General features: G+C 38.0%; 2 protein-coding genes across 2 annotated transcripts; one reads left to right on the top strand and one right to left on the bottom strand.

Moving 5' to 3' along the window:
- Nucleotides 1–397: 397 nt before the first annotated feature.
- Nucleotides 398–2,425, top strand: LOC122643590 (pentatricopeptide repeat-containing protein At5g66520-like). Its single transcript, XM_043837203.1, has 2 exons — nucleotides 398–1,577; nucleotides 1,668–2,425. Exons 1-2 carry the CDS (start codon nucleotides 398–400, stop codon nucleotides 2,342–2,344), a joined length of 1,857 nt encoding a protein of 618 aa, XP_043693138.1. The 3' UTR covers nucleotides 2,345–2,425.
- Nucleotides 2,426–4,549: 2,124 nt separating this feature from the next.
- Nucleotides 4,550–9,837, bottom strand: LOC122642020 (aminomethyltransferase, mitochondrial). The gene is made up of 4 exons (XM_043835402.1): nucleotides 9,731–9,837; nucleotides 8,517–9,088; nucleotides 7,624–7,742; nucleotides 4,550–5,259 (listed from the first exon to the last, which is right to left on the bottom strand). The coding sequence occupies exons 2-4, from the start codon at nucleotides 9,072–9,074 to the stop codon at nucleotides 4,701–4,703; spliced, it is 1,236 nt and encodes a 411-aa protein (XP_043691337.1). The 5' UTR covers nucleotides 9,075–9,088; nucleotides 9,731–9,837; the 3' UTR covers nucleotides 4,550–4,700.
- Between the last annotated feature and the right edge of the window lie 6,372 nt (nucleotides 9,838–16,209).

Genomic DNA, 16,209 nt, shown 5'->3' with positions numbered 1-16,209 from the left:
ATACTGGAGGCGGTGCTGCACCGCACGATGCTTGCAGTTTTGGGGGTGATAAGGACCCCTATATATTATTTTCATTAGCCACTTGCTTACAGTTTACACGTGCATTTGATAAAATTGGGACCTGAACCGTTGGACTGGAATTATCCCAGTACTTGGGATTTGAGAACAAGGATAAGGTTAAATTTGGAAGAAAAGAATTTGGCTTCATTCGGCCTCCTTCCAATCCCATTGGACAATGCCGATGGCCACAGACTACATAAACCGTTGGATTAGAACTATAAGGGCATTTATGTAAAATAACTTCAGTAGCATCCACAGGAAAGGATGGAGGCCAAACGAGGCGAATTTGTAGGTTCAGCTCTCCGGCAGAAATTCAAATTTCAGCGCCCCAACGGCCATGCCATTGCCAATGCCATCCTCTTTAACTACTGTGGCTCCTCTGCAAGTGCAACAGCTCTGTCCATCCAATTCCATCTCACTAACACAGAACCCTCCATGGATTCCAACTCCGTATCTGCTCTCCAAATACCCAACAATTCATCATCTCAGCTCCTGCAAAACCATGAAGCAATTAACTCAAATCCACGCCCAAACCATCACTACTGGTATCTTCCATGACAATTTCGTTGCTTCCCGCATTCTATCCTTTGCCGCTCTCTCTCCTCACGGTTCCATCAATTACGCCCGCCTCCTCTTCTCCCGAATCTGTAAGCCTGATGTCTTCATCGCCAACACCCTCATCAGGGCTTACGCGTTTAGCCTGAATCCTGTTGATGCCATCCTCTTCTATACTCACATTCTGGAACACTCCCTGGTTCGTCCTGATATTCACACATTTCCTCTCCTTTTGAAAGCATGTTCGGAGATCCCCTCTCTTTCGCTTGGCCAAGCTATCCACTCTCATGTCTTCAAACTGGGGTTGTCCTCCCAGGTTTCAATCCTAAATTTCTTGGTCCAAATGTATTCGTCTTGTAGTTCACTTGAATCTGCAAAACTGGTTTTTGATAGAATTCCCGAATGTGATGATGCTTCGTGGAATATAATGATGTGTGGCTACATGAAATGTGGTCGTTTGGAGCTTGCCCGAGAAATGTTCGATGGAATGTGGGACAGAAATGTTGTTTCTTGGAGTGTCATGATTAATGGGTATGTCCAGAATTCCCGTTTTAAGGAGGGCTTGGAACTTTTTCGAGAGATGTTGGTCAAGAAAGTGGAGCCAAGTGAGAGTGTGCTGGTGAACATTCTCTCTGCATGCTCCCATTTGGGAGCCATGGAGCAAGGAAAATGGATTGAAGGATTCCTGAGAAAGAAAGAATCTGGGTTTACTGTTCGATTGGGTACTGCACTAATAGATATGTATTCAAAATGTGGGTGTACGGAGAAAGCACTTGAGATTTTCCATGAGATGGAGGAGAAGAATGTACTTGCTTGGAGTGCAATGATCAACGGGCTTGCCATTAATGGACGAGGGAAGGATGCATTAAATCTCTTTTCTGAGATGGAAATGTTCGGAGCTAAACCAAATGAGGTAACTTTCATTGGCGTTCTAAACGCATGCAACCATTCAGGGTTCATCCGTGAGGGATTAAGTTATTTTAATTCTATGACAAGAGTATACGGGTTAGAACCAAATGCTCATCACTACTGCTGTCTGGTTGATCTATAAGGTCGTACTGGGTTGTTAGATGAAGCAGAAAAGGTTATCAAAACCATGCCAATGAAACCCAATTCAGTCATTCTTGGGGCCCTCCTCAATGCATGCAGGATTCATGGAAATACCCAATTAGGTGAACAAGTAGGAAAGCAGCTACTTGAATTAGAGCCGAACCACAGTGGGAGATATGTACTCTTATCAAATATATATGCTTTGAGTGGAAGGTGGGATTGTGTAGCTGAGCTGAGGGGCGTCATGAGAGAGCGAGGGATCAGTAAGATACCCGGGTGTAGTTTCATAGATGTGGGGGGTGCCATTCATGAGTTTGTTGCCTGGGATAATACTCATCCTGAGAGTGAAAAAATTTATGGCAAGTTGGAAGAAATAAGCAGAGAACTAAAGCTTGCAGGTTATAAGGCAAATATGAGTGAAGTACTACTTGACATGGATGAAGAAGAGAAAGAGACCGCCCTTTGCCACCACAGTGAGAAGCTGGCCATTGCTTTTGGATTCATAAACAGTAAGCCAGGAACTACAATCCGAATCACAAAGAACCTTCGGGTTTGTGCAGATTGCCACTCAGTTACAAAGTTAATCTCAAAGATCTATAATCGGGAAATAGTCGTGAGGGATCGATGTCACTTCCACCATTTCAGAGATGGTTCTTGTTCTTGCATGGATTTTTGGTGAACTTTGTGAGTATGTAGTTTTTCAGTCTCTGTCATGTAAGAACATTTTTATGAGCACACGAGTAGAGTGAAGAGCAAAAAGAAAATGACAAAACACAGAGAAACATGTTAATGTATGGTTTTGCTTGTTATGTATGATCTAAAGGGGGAGAAACCATCTTATTTCGCCCATCCACACAGCTCTGTGATCCTTAGCATTGAACTGGGTGTGAAAGAAAAATCAGACAGGATTCATTTTGTCTTATGGCAAACTATCATGTTGCTTTCATCACTGAAACTTGAACCCCATAATTATGCCTGTTTGATGGAGAAAAGGAACAAAGATAATATCTCTTGCATAAGCAATTAAAATGTGTAGCATAAACACCAAACTGTGAGAAACAATCTATGTCGTCTGAACTGGCGAAGTTCATTTGCATGATAGCTCACAAACTGCTGAAAATAGCATCTTAAAGGAAAAATTGGATTAACTTTTAATAGGAGGTGATTTGGGAAGCACGTCCTTACCAGATAAAACCATAAATCATTGGACTGGATTCCACACAATTTATAAGGCAGGTATGGATATTTGTGGATGTCAAACTAATAATTGAGAGCCTGCATTTGAATGAATTAAGGTGCTTTTTGAAATATTTTACATGTATAGAAAGTCCTTGCTGTTGCAAACAAAACATAATTGTCTTATTAAGGGAGCACCAAAACACTTCTTATTGTTCCATCTGTGTTAAGAATTTGTACTCTTTTTTTTTTTGTTTTTGTTTTGGGTTAGCAGTCTTAATTTTCTGTTCAAGCTTCTATATGGTATGATATAGCAACTGTACATGTATTGGGTGAGTGGTCAATCATGCTTACATAGATTTGGTCTTATCCAAAATCTCTAACAAGAACCTTGTGAAGAAGCAACGGTACGAAGTCAAGGAGGGTTTTGAGAAAAAGTACATTTGTGGTTCTCCATCCAAACTAGCATAATCTTAATATTCAAATTCCAATAGCCATGTCTAAATGAGATTTTTTTGTTCTAAATATATCTGAATTTGATGAAAAATTACCATTTAAGGAACTAGTTCTCATGTTGACTACAGCAGTTAAAAGCTCAACCACCAAGCTCTCTTCCTAGATAATAGAAACTCTCATGGGATTTCTGGCAATGCATGAGGACTTAAACTTAGACAAGATGAAAATTAGGAAAAGTGATCTGAATGGTGGATAACTAACCTTTTCAATTTTGGCATAGATTGTAGACTAGAAAGTTATGCATTAAAAAGTAATTCCTACTATATAAGGTTTAATGCACACTGATTGATTCTTATATAAGGATGTAAATAAAAAATAAATCAGTGCTGGACAGTCATGGGTACATTCTGAATTGTGGAAGCAAATGCTGAAGAATATTCCAATGCCAATGGTCAGCCCAGGAAAATTATGCAGATTGACTATGCCTGATTTTTAACAGTCCTCAGGAAATACAGTGATCTGCAAAACTTTAATTGATGATTTTCAAGAATCAAGATTAATACTTAGATCAGCAAATGAGTCTGCTCACATGTTGGTCATTTTGTCTACTTTTTAGTCTTGGTCAGAGTGATTTAGTTTATGTTCATAAGCAGTAGAAAGATGCTATGAGTAGTAATATTGGGAATTGGTGGATCAGTTTGTGTTGTGATGATACTGTTTGTTGCTGGGTTTAGTTTTGCTTGTCCTGAGTCTGGTACTGTACAACTCAGAAACTAAACGTGTACATTGACTCTTGTGACACTGGCTCTAAACATTTTTGGACACTGCAATTGTCATTCCTGCTATTGCGCCCTCTCGTGGTCCCAAGCAATTGGCACCAACAAGACAAGACTCCCCACTTCTAAGATATTAACTACCACATCTATTATTTTCTGTGTGTTTAAGAAAGTATAAGATCAGATCTCTGTGTTGCAGCCACCAGGTAATAACCATGGAGATAGACCAGGACAGTCAGCCCAGTTTATGGAGACTAGGACCCTCTGAGCATCAACAATGTAGATAGAGAGCTGGATTCTGAAGGGCTTTTTAAGTGGTTTAATCAAAATAATTATAACAGTTGGCTATGAGATTTGTTTAATATTCATTATGATATCAGATCAGTTCTGTATGAGTTTAATTCCTATACTAATATCCGTAGTTCAGTAGAAACTGCAAGGCAAGCTCCACTCTGAAGATAGATAACATACTGTTGTTCTTTTAAAAACTACTTGGATATAAGAGAAGTGGTCTTTAAAATTCAAATTCTTGAAAGAGAAAAATATTGTCTTAATTACAGCATTGCATTCCATTAGAACATGTCAAAGGAAGAAAAGAAGAAAAAAATAACCAAGAGCAGAAATTCATCACTTTGGTGGGCTAGGTGGCTTATAGTATCTTGTAGGCACAAACGGCATTTTAGTGACAGCTGCATCATAAGTTTTCCCTCGAATCACAATCTTAACTTTGGTCCCTGGCTTATGTGATCCAGATTTCACATACCCCATTGCTACATTCTTTTTGAGGCATGGACTGAATCCTCCACTAGTCACCTCCCCAAGGCCCTCACCTTTATCATTAACAATCTCACTGTGGCTCCTTGCAGGAGGACCTGGTGAGAAAAGGCCAACACGTCTGATTGTCGGACCCACTTCAAGCTGTTTGAGGATCACATCAGCACCTAAGAAACCACCTTCTGCCCTTCTTCTTTTCCCTATGGCCCATGAAAGTCCTGCTTCTACAGGTGTTATGTGCTGTTCCATATCATTTCCATATAAACATAGACCAGCTTCAAGCCGCAGACTGTCCCGAGCACCTAACCCTGTCAACCTTATTTTCCCTTCAGATTTCTCCAAGATTGCCTTTGCAAGATCTACAGCATGCTCTGAAGGTACAGAAATTTCAAAGCCATCTTCACCTGTATACCTGAATACCCATGGAGGAATATATTAAAAAAAATGAGCATATGATAACTGTATCTTCTCCAACAACCATGCTTGTAAAGGTAAACAATTGGAATAGGAAGTACAGCTTCTAAAGCATGATAAATGAAACCTGTATTGATGAGCCACAAATGGGTAAGTATGTATAGACAAATTAAATAACAAGTCTATTCATATTATATAAAGCTTCATAAAGATTTACCAGAACTGTTCAGAGTAAGCTATAAATTCTTTATGTAATGAAAATATTATGGTGCCTAATAATATACTGTGTATGCAGCTGAGATATTCTTGGAGACTATGCAGAAAACAAACAAGGGACAATAGAACCTGAAAATTTTTAAACAACCAGTTCATGGTTAAACAGATTTACATTTACATTTGTATGGCAATAATACTAAAAATCAATCACAAAATCCCTCAGATAATCCCAAGGGCTGATTCCCGGAAAATAGATTGGGCCTCGTAGGGGAAAATACAATCCAAGGAACTTGATTTGCTCCATCCAAGGACCATGATGCAAGGCATGACCAACAATGGTCGATTGGCTTGTGTAACTACTTAGGTTCATCAACATGTCCAATCCATCGTCCTTTGTTAAAGGGGCATTTCGACCAGGGGCAATGGCTTTAGTATGGTTAGCTGGTAGTCTAATTTAATTTTAAGTCCTCTTTAATTTTAGTGATGAGTTTATCTCAGTAACTTTTTCCCATGGTCCAAGTGTGGTTCTTATTGGGTTGGTTGCAGTTTGTTTAGACGTTGATCAGATATATTTTTCTGCTTTTGTAGGTTAGTTTATGCATTAGTGAGTATCTAAGTCCTAAGCTTATTTTTCTTATTTGCGTCTTAAATTCAAAACTGATGTCAAAATAAGAGTGTGATGGCCCCAAAATGGGGAGGATTCATGTTTCTATCTGAGAAGCTCAAGAAAAACAAGGTTGTGTTTTTCGTTTCTGGAATTTTTTTTTCTGGCTACATGCTATCTTGGGTTATAGTAGTCACAATTTATCACTAACTTGAGGATTCAAAAAGAACTACAGAACTAAGAGTAAAAGTAAGTCTAACACCTCTTTCACAGTTATTTTTCATGGTATTCATTCACTTTTAGTTTCTCTAACCTTCTTCCATCAGTGCTAATTCAAAGCCTATCCAAAAACCCAATTTCCCTTTGTTTAGAATACTAGTTTCACTACTTAAAAACCTAATACTAGTGCTGGACCTCTGGATGTGCTACTAATCTTCAACTTCCAAACAGTCTTTTATATTTTAAACCCTAACCTATTGCCTTCTTTTTTTCTTTTTCTTTTTCTTTTTTGTTGGATAATTCTATTGCCTTCAAATATCTCCAAGTTTTCCTATACCTCATCCTGTCATCGTAAACCTAAGTTTTGTGGAACCTAATTTCTTTGTTTCTTTTATTGGTTTCCTTCATTGCAGAATTGACAAATCAGATATGCACAGTATAATTGTTTTTAGGTACCTTTCAAGCTAATATGAGCACAATAAAATTCTCTTGATGAGATAAAGGAAAATCTTCAAGTTTTCCTATACCTCATCCTGTCATCATAAACCTAATTCCTTTGTTTCTTTTATTGTTTTCCTTCATTGCAGAATTGACATATCAGATATGCACAGTATAATTGTTTTTCGATACCTTTCAAGCTAATATGAGCACAATAAAATTCTCTTGATGAGATAAGGAAAAAAATTATATTTTGGGCATTAGTAGCATTCATTCCTTCTTTTCCATACTCGTCCAAATTCCCATTTTTTCTAAATCAGTGGAGAAACAAATCATTCTCTTTGTGTTTTCATTAAGTGTGGGTTTTTTCTTTGAGATGTCAATTGTTATGAAAGAGAAATCAGGCATCAGTCTTGTTCTTAACCTCTCTCATCAAAGCTTTCCAGGGACAACTAGCTTCTTCTTGCTACTCTTAACAAGCTGAGGCACTATCACTTCAAGTTGTTAGGACTTCCCACTGACAAGATCCTGTTAAATTGTTTGATGGCAGTGAATCTAAATTTTCTCAGTATTTGGTATCAGTTTTGGTTTTTGTGCATTTCTCCCTATAAAAAAAATAATCAAGTGATCAAAGGAAGGATGCATTAACTCAAAGGCCGAGAACTCAATTATTTATTTAATAAAAAGAAATCAAGCAGTAAACATCAACTTTTGGTGGGGGGGGGGGGGATGAAGATAGACACTATCTACTGATTCAAGAGCAGCAGTCCCAATGAGGGGAGTGGGGAACTCAGTTAAAACCTCAAATGGTCACTAGGACTTCTCAATATGCATCACTAATTATAATTCATAAGTTAGCAACAATGAACCAGGAAAGCAACATACCCAGTTCTAGTGAGAAAGCAGTGCGCCCCATTGATATCCAACATTTGGAATTCCCCAAAGTACAACTTGCTCAAATCATTTTTTGTCAAATGCTGAAGAACTGGTGCAGCAAGAGGACCCTACACCAGATTCATACATAAAAAAATGCTAAATTGAAACATCTTCAGAAGGCTATAAAACTGAACAGAGATGTAGAAGTGCTAAGATTGACGAATGTAAAACTGTAAGTCACTTGGTAGAATTGTTGGCCATCTCTTTTATACTGACTGACAACTTATAAGCAAAGATGTAAGTAGATCTCAACTGTACACAGACTGCTCTGTAACCTAATATTTTTAACTTATTGTTTCTATTTTTATAAATTCAGTTGCTGGGGAAGATAAAAGGTTACAGAAAAAAAGGAAATGCAAAAAAGCAGCAAGCCAAAAATAAATAGAGGCACCCAGTGTAAAGTAGTTAACAAGTTGCAGCAGTGTTTAATGAGAATCAGCCTCAGAGGTTTGAACAGCCTGCTTATGGTTGAAGAATCCATGGCAAACCAGCAAGGAGATCGTCAAATTGATATTTGGAAGTAAACAGCCTTTCCTTAAAAAAAATTCAAAAGTTCAACAGAACTAAAATGGGAAAAAAGGAAATCTCTGAATTTTAACCCAAATGCACTGAAACTCACAGAAATCTGACAAGGGCTCATATTGAAACAGTACAACACCATTCATATTAAAAATAAAAAATGTTCACAAATACCAGTAAATGACACCAAAACAGGCTCTACACTGGCTCAGATAGCCAAGACAAGCAGAAACTTCAAAAATAAAGTTAGTGGCAAATTATTAGTCATGAACCAACATGCATGTAATTAAAACAGAAGCAGGAAAAGAAAACTACTGATAGACCTGGAGAGCCAGAAGAGATCTCTCATCATGTATATGCCATGAGACATCCCCACCCTTGGCTTTGAATGCCTTCATGTGCTCCTCAATGTGTGCAAGATCCTTATCCCTACAACCCGCATTCACAACCAGGTATATGTGATCATCCTTCACCTTAGTGATCACCGAATCATCAATTGCCCCTCCTTTCTCATTCGTAAAGACAGTGAGGGTTCCGGTCCCAGGGGCAAGGCCAGCAACATCAGCAACGACAAGCTTCTCGAGGAATGATATACTGTCCTTTCCCTTAAGACTGAGCCCACACATGTGGGAGACATCAAAGAGGCTACCATTCTCCCTGCAATTTAGAGTTGAGTCCATAATTGAGTCCTTGTACTGGATTGGCATGCTCCATCCGGCAAAGGGCACCATCTTCCCACCATTGGCGACATGGAAATCGTACAGAACAGTTTTCTTGAGCTCAGCTTCGGAAGCAAAACATCGACGTGCTACAGCCTTTTTATCGGCCTGTCCAAGGCGGCGAGTGATGGATTGCCCAAGCTGCCAAAGACCTCCTCTCATTTTGCAGATAAGACCTGAAACATCATGGGATGAAACAGATAAGAGAATGTAAGAGACTTGTGAGTAAGTAATCTCCAACCGGATCTCTGGAAATACAGAGAAGCACAAAGGTCAAGCAAGAAACGTATGGTAGCATTAAAATATTTAGACATACAGAGGAGTCTCTGCCGATAATACAGTAACAACACAAATCTCCAAAGGAATAGACGACAACAAATTGAAAACAACAAGGGAGAGAACCTCCGAGAAAACTGATGGTGAAGGTGATCTCTAAGTGGGTTTACGAATCTCACCCCAAGAGCTCTGAATAGAACAATCAACAGGGGTGGTTGCACGTGGATTTGTGTGACACAGACACACACAGAGAGATGTCTATATTAGAGAAAAAAAAACCATAGACAATTCACAACTAAATCAAAGAACAAGTATAGATGTGAAAAAGGGCAGAGACGGAGATAAATCAGATGATCTCTAAATGAATATCAAAAGAAATAATGAAATGCTGAAAGAAGCCAATCAATCACGAACCTCCAACCAATCGGGAAATTTTTTTTTTTTTTTTTTTTTTAATTGCCAGGAGAAGCTGTTCAACAAACACAGAAAAAGAGAAATGCAAGTCAAGTGAAAGCTAACCAAGAAGAAGAAGAAGACCTTACTGAGATTTATCTCCTCTTCCCGCAGAACTAAGCCAGACAGATGGGTGGGGGAGAGATAAGAACTCAAAGGAGCAACATCACTCCATGGAGAGTTGGTGATGAATGAAAAAGGAAATTAAAATTATCGCCTTTAAGGTTCGGTTGCTCAAATATTAATAATATTCTTTTATATTTTTTGTAATATTTGCTGGTGGGATTTAGTGGGTGGTAGAGGTTTTCCTCCGCTAAATCGAAACAAGACACCCCATCGTTGGTGAGTGGTGGTGACCATCTGACCATCTCTCTCTCTCTCTCTCTCTTGCTCTCCAGTATTTGTATATCCGTATAGGTATAGGTATATCTGATAGGTATAGGTATAGATATTGGTAAGGGTGTCAATTTGGGGCGGGAACCGGGACCGTCTCAGAACTATCCCGTTAAAACCCATAACCGACCCATCCCATTACTAAATGGGATGGTTTTGGGAGTTGGTTTTGGGACCACTTGCTAAATGAGACGGGATGGTTCTCGGACGGGTTTTCCAACGGATCTAGAACCGAAATCCCAATAAGGAACCAGCTAGAACTAGAACTGCTAGGACTCGTTTAACATGCCTAAAGTATTTATCTAGGGGTAGTTAATACTTAATAGTTATAACATATTTGAATTTGATTTGGTGTTAGTGATTTGTAAGCGTAAATTTTGGTCTTGGTTGAGTAAGTGTATGCTCAAGAATTAATAACATGATTATTTTATGCTTAGAACATATATTCAATTATTTGTATGCTTGAGAAATTTATCTATATACTTAGGAATTTTGTACATATTTGACTGTTGAGGCTTTGAGTGTTTAGAACCGTTAAGGAATTGGAATCAAACCGTCCTATTATTAAATGGGACCAGTTCCTAGTTTTGGGAACGTTATGTAAACGGGACGGTTCTAGGATTGGCCTTCTTGGGACCAGAACCGGTAAAGAACTGTCCCGTTTGACACCCTTAGGTATTGGTATTGGTATCGCTATTGGTATTGGTATCGCTATTAGTATTGGTATCAGTATCAGTGTTGTTATGGTGTCTTTATCAATCTCAGCCAATACCGATATCGATAACAATACTAATACCAATCGATTGCATCAGTTGGATGTATTGGGTCGTTTTGCCCCTCAAATGATGGATATAAAGGGTTTTTTACTGGTTTATCCTCCCCTTTTTTGATACCATCGATACAATATCAATCAAGCATCAGTATTGGATCGCCCGATATGGCCAAATCCGATATCCTAAAAACAATACCTAAAACCATGATTAACAATGAACCTCTATTAGTTAATTAATGTTGTGTTTGGTATGCATTCTTGGAATGCATTCTATGTTGGTTTTGCATTCTCAGCGATAAAAACAACTATTTTTATCATTCGAGAATGCGAAATCGACTTAGAATGCATACCAAACACTGCTTAACATTCAAACAGGTTGCACATAATTTTATTAGTACAACATAATGGTGTATAATAATATACTTCCCAAAAGGCAATGGGTTCGACTCTCCCTCTTCCCTCACCCCTCAACTTGCAAAAGTTTTTCTAGTCCGGCAAGATTAGAGAGTATCTCTAGAATGACAATGTATTTTGCCACGTGTAAGTGTATTGGTAATTTTACTGATTTCGATTTGCCACATGTCAAATTTCAGACTTTGATTCAATCATATGCCCTCTCATGTATTGACATGTTTCCTTATATTTTCAATCATATATTTCTTTTTGATAAAAGTTTCATTTTTTATAAATAGCAGATTTTCGGGTCTACCTGGCAACGAAATTGCAGTTCTATCAAATCTACCACATGACAGAATGACTAGAGAAACTCCCTAGGCTTTATTGGACTAGAAAAATGTTGTCCAAATAATAATTTAAACTTTCTTTTGTTTTTTTGAAAGTAATAATAAAAGAAAAAAATTCCAAGTAACAAAGTGACGTATAAAATGTAGGAATTTTTCTTTAAGTATCCAAACAAAATTCTGGTCTATACATAGTGTCAATGGCAAACCTAGGGGACAAGAGTGGATTGGCCCCCCAAACTATTTGATTGGCTATTTGTATGAATATAATTTATGGGAAAAGTTGGGCACACCGCTGGACTACCCAGTCTATGTTTGTCTCTCTCCCCAACCCCATGGAAAAGACCTCCTGCCCCTCTCATGGTTGCACCTCCAATGGTCCATCCGCCGCATGCAAGAAAGCATGCGATGTAGCCATCTCTTGCCCATAATTTATAAATGAAAACTCTATAGTTGCATTTATAACACATGAACGTCTTTTGATTGCCCCTTGTTTTATCCACAAAAGTCTTTAAGTCAATGAAAAAAATAAATTTTAAAATAATTTGAAAACGACTTACCATCAAATCATTTCCAAGAGCTATCATAGTGATATGATAGGATTTTACCACATAAAGAAAAAATATGTTATACTAATAGGGTAAACAAAAAAAGGACCGAATTTTCCTCTACACAGTGAATGGGAATCCGTTCACTAATTCCCTTCACTGCGGGTGTGTGGATGGGTGAGAGTAGGCACTGGGAGGGCATTATGAGAACATACTATAACTCTATAAGGGATGGGTGAACCCTAGGATGGTGGGTGAATCATTCACGCCTTGTGGAGGAAAACTTTCTCTAAAAAAATATATTATATATTATTTGATACTTTAAGGGGTGTAATAAGAAAATCCCCATTTAATATATATGTCAAAGAAATCATGTGAAAAGATATTTAGCCTATAATATCTTGGTACCTTCACTATTTAGTTCTTTCATTCATGGGAAATTCTTGTTGTAATTAAAATTGGTGAAAAATAAATTGCAATTTTACTTGTTTGCCCGACACACTTTTTTTTCTTTCAATGAGAGTAAAATTTTATCATTTCACATGTATATTTGAAAGAAGTGCAAGACAATGCCTAATATTGAGAATAACATAATGGTAAACCATTTTAAAGCTATTTGTAAAATCATTTTCTACCGTTAATATAGCATAAGGCAGGGTACAATCAAAAGAAGGTTACAACTTCTCAATTCATCACTTTGGTGTTACACTAAAATGCACCCAAATTCATATAGTGAATGTATAAGGAAATTAATTTTTATCATATTACTTTACGACAAAGTTTCATGAAGAGAAAAGGTTCACGGAGAATCTCCAACAACCAGAAAGAGGAGGTCCTCTATTTACAAGGATTGGTAATGGATTCACTAGCCATAACTGAGAAAAGCAGAAGTTTGAGACACCAGTGGCTAAAAGGTGTGCCTCAAAAGTGAGCTCTCTTGGAGCATAACAGAAAAAGACATGGTCAAAGTTATGTATAAAGGAAAGGATGTCTTTGATTATGGAGATTGTTGTCCTACCATCTCAGAATTGTTCAGTAAGTGGCAATCACAGATGCACAATCATTTGTGATGACAAGAGATTTGAAACTCAGAATGTAGGATAATAGGAGGGCGTCTCTAATAGATTCCGCTTCCGTGGAAGATGCTGAAAAACCACTACCTGAGACACAACTACGGGTCTGGGAAGGGTCATAATGTATGCAGCCTTACCCACACTATGTGGAGAGGCTATTTCATGACTCAAATCCACAACCACTTGGTTGCAATGGAACAACCTTACCATTGCACCGAGGCCCACCCCTCGAAGTTATTCCTTTTTATCAACTAATAATGAAACTTTACTTAATTTTTTCTTGCTATCTATAATGTACTTTTTTTTTGTTATCTATTGTTTTTTTCTTCTTAAAATAGTTTATACTATCTACGAAATCTCATAACCAAACTCAATCATATGACTCATCATACATAGAACTGTTTCCTGACCATCCTAATATTGATCAAAATTGACATATGATTGTATCACATGATGTAGCGCTTTGTGATTGAACTTACGAGATGGATTTAAAAATAATAAATATGATATTTTCAAAATTTTGAATGTCACCTATAGGGCGCAATAAATCTCGTGTCATTGAGGTTATTAATTCTTTAAAAAATTAAGGGGAAAAAAAAGGTTGTGTGGCGTCTGCGTCCAAACATAGGAAGGACAAAATCACCACCCTACCCCCATGAAATAAAAAGTCCCACCTTTGTTGGATGCCCCCGCATGCATCTCATTGGCCCCCATGTTGGTGCAGGGGGCACATAGCCTGGTAGCGATCCCCCTCCCAAAAATTATTAACTATTAGAAGAAATGCAAATGTATCAATAATATTACATATTTCTATAATCTGCTACTAACATTATCGAATAATCCAACAACTCAAAATTTCAGTCAAGTCTCGAGTGGTGCACAATCATACCATACAGGATATGAATGAATATTTATATAAGCAAAATGACACATGTCATCACCTAATTATATGACAAGCATACAAATACGAAAAGGTAATCCAGATCCAAAAATAGGAACATGGGAAAGTAAATCATGGAAAAAGTTTTCCCATGAGGCCAAATACCCAGCCTTTCTCTCTCTCTCTCTCTCTCTCTCTCTCTCTCTCTCTCTCTCTCTCTCTCTCTCTATGACAACCCCTTACACTCTCTCCTCTATCCTTAACTAACAAAATCGATCAAAACTTGACTAACTCGACTGCTCTTTAAGGGAAGAGCTGCTTAGAAAGAAGGAAGTCTTATCTCTAAAGGCAGACAGACAAATCTTTACTAATCTAGTTGAGTTGTTCATTAATGTGATGTGGAAAACTCTTCCCACATGACATCTTAGGAAACCTCATTTTAAAAATTAGGGAGAATGTTATCTATCCAAGAGTGTATGTTACGTCGACAGAAAATACCAACTCATGACACTCCCTTTGGTTCGATTAAAGGGGAGCAGTGATGTCATTTCAAAGGGAGAGAGAGAAAGAAAGAAAGAAAGAAAGAAAAGCATAGGAGTGTATCCTACACTCCCAAAGAGAAAAAAATTGTCCCAAAAAATTATTAGAGGGGAATCACTCCCAGGCTATGTGGAACCTACATCAGCGTAGGGCATCCAATAGGGAGGAGATTTTTCATTCCACATGGGGGCGGGATGGTTATTTCACCTTTTCTATGTCTGGGTGTCGGCGACATGTAGCCTGACGGTCTTCTTTGTTTTTCAAATTATCAATGAAAATTATTCTTTGAGCCGCCAATGGAGGGTACGGTAACACCCTTTCTATATATCTCTCTCCTCATATGAAATGACCTCATTGTCCTCCTATGTACGATATCATTCCATCATGAAATTTGCTCCTATGTGTTGCTTGCTCTGAGAACACCTTCTAGTAATTAATTTAATTGGGAAGGGATTGCTGCCAAGCATGTGGCCCTTGCACCAGCGTAGGGGCTAATGGGAGTATGCACACGGGCATCAAAGGGAAGGGGTTCAGTTGTCATTTCACTGCCCAATGTGAGAGAGCACAATGGGACACTGACGAAAGTAAACATCAACAACAACCATTGTCCAACCATCATCTAAACACCATCCAAGACCATCGTCCAAAGCTTCAAAGTCAAAGTTCACCTACTTGTAGGTATCATTATGTGTAGTTGTTATTTGTTGAAATCCTTCATATAGAAACTACTATGAAAAGGGATACTATGTTAAATCAAATCATCTTAGTTCAAGTAGTTGTAATCCCAATAGATTGTAAATCAGTTCTCCTTTCATTTTTATTGAAACTTTCTCAAATAAAGATTTTTTAAGTTTCCTTCTCTGTAAGTCTTTAATTTGGTATCAGAGCCAAGAAATTGGATTCATCTTCTTCCACCACTCATTGCCCATCTCTCAGAGGTAGTAAACTTCAACCTCAAAAGTCTGTGAGCTTCTTGTACTTCTTCTACCACCAAGTTAGAAGTTGCCAATGGGAGCATGCGCACGAGCATCCAAGGGGAGGGACGGAGTTTTCATTTCACTGCCAAATGTGAAAGGGCACAAAGGTATACTATCGAAAGTAAACATCGACAACAACCACTATCCAACCACTATCCAATTCTCGTCCAAGACCACTGTCATATACCATTGTCCAAAGCCTTAAAATACAAGCTCACTTACCAGTAGACAACATTACGTGTAGTTTTTATTTGTTGAAATCATTCATGTAGAAACCCCTGTGAAAGGGGATACATTATAAATCAAAATCACCCCACTTCAAGTAGTCGTAATCCCAATAGATTGTAAATCAGTTCTCTTCCCATAGTTGTTGAAGTTTTCTTGAATAAAGATTTTTTTAATTTTCTTCTTTGTACCTCTTTAATTTGGTATCAGAGCTAAGAAATCAGTCTCATTTTCTTCCATCATTTGTTGCCCGTCTCTCAGAGGCAGTAAACTTTATCCCTTAAAAGTCTGTACGCTTCTTGGAGCCTTTCCATGACCAAGTTAGAAGTCATTAATAGAAACATACACACAAACATCCAAGGAGAGGGGCAAAGTTATCATTTCACTTCCCAATGTGTGAGGGTACAAGGGAACACTTTT

Source organism: Telopea speciosissima, chromosome 10, assembly GCF_018873765.1.
Source record: "Telopea speciosissima isolate NSW1024214 ecotype Mountain lineage chromosome 10, Tspe_v1, whole genome shotgun sequence".
Taxonomy (NCBI): Eukaryota; Viridiplantae; Streptophyta; class Magnoliopsida; order Proteales; family Proteaceae; genus Telopea; species Telopea speciosissima.
The sequence above is the reverse complement of the archived record's forward strand: the minus strand, read 5'-3'. Positions and strand labels throughout refer to the sequence as shown.

Bases quoted from the DNA above. Each gene is read 5' to 3' on its own strand.
- LOC122642020 (XM_043835402.1), bottom strand. From the start codon at position 9,074: ATGAGAGGAGGTCTTTGGCAGCTTGGGCAATCCATCACTCGCCGCCTT. The intron at 7,743-8,516 runs GTCTATCAGTAG...AATCTGGTGTAG, and splicing joins GATCTCTTCTGGCTCTCCAG to GGTCCTCTTGCTGCACCAGT. The intron at 5,260-7,623 runs GTATGTTGCTTT...ATGGGTATTCAG, and splicing joins TGCTTTCTCACTAGAACTGG to GTATACAGGTGAAGATGGCT.
- LOC122643590 (XM_043837203.1), top strand. From the start codon at position 398: ATGCCATTGCCAATGCCATCCTCTTTAACTACTGTGGCTCCTCTGCAA. The intron at 1,578-1,667 runs GTGAGGGATTAA...TTGATCTATAAG, and splicing joins CAACCATTCAGGGTTCATCC to GTCGTACTGGGTTGTTAGAT.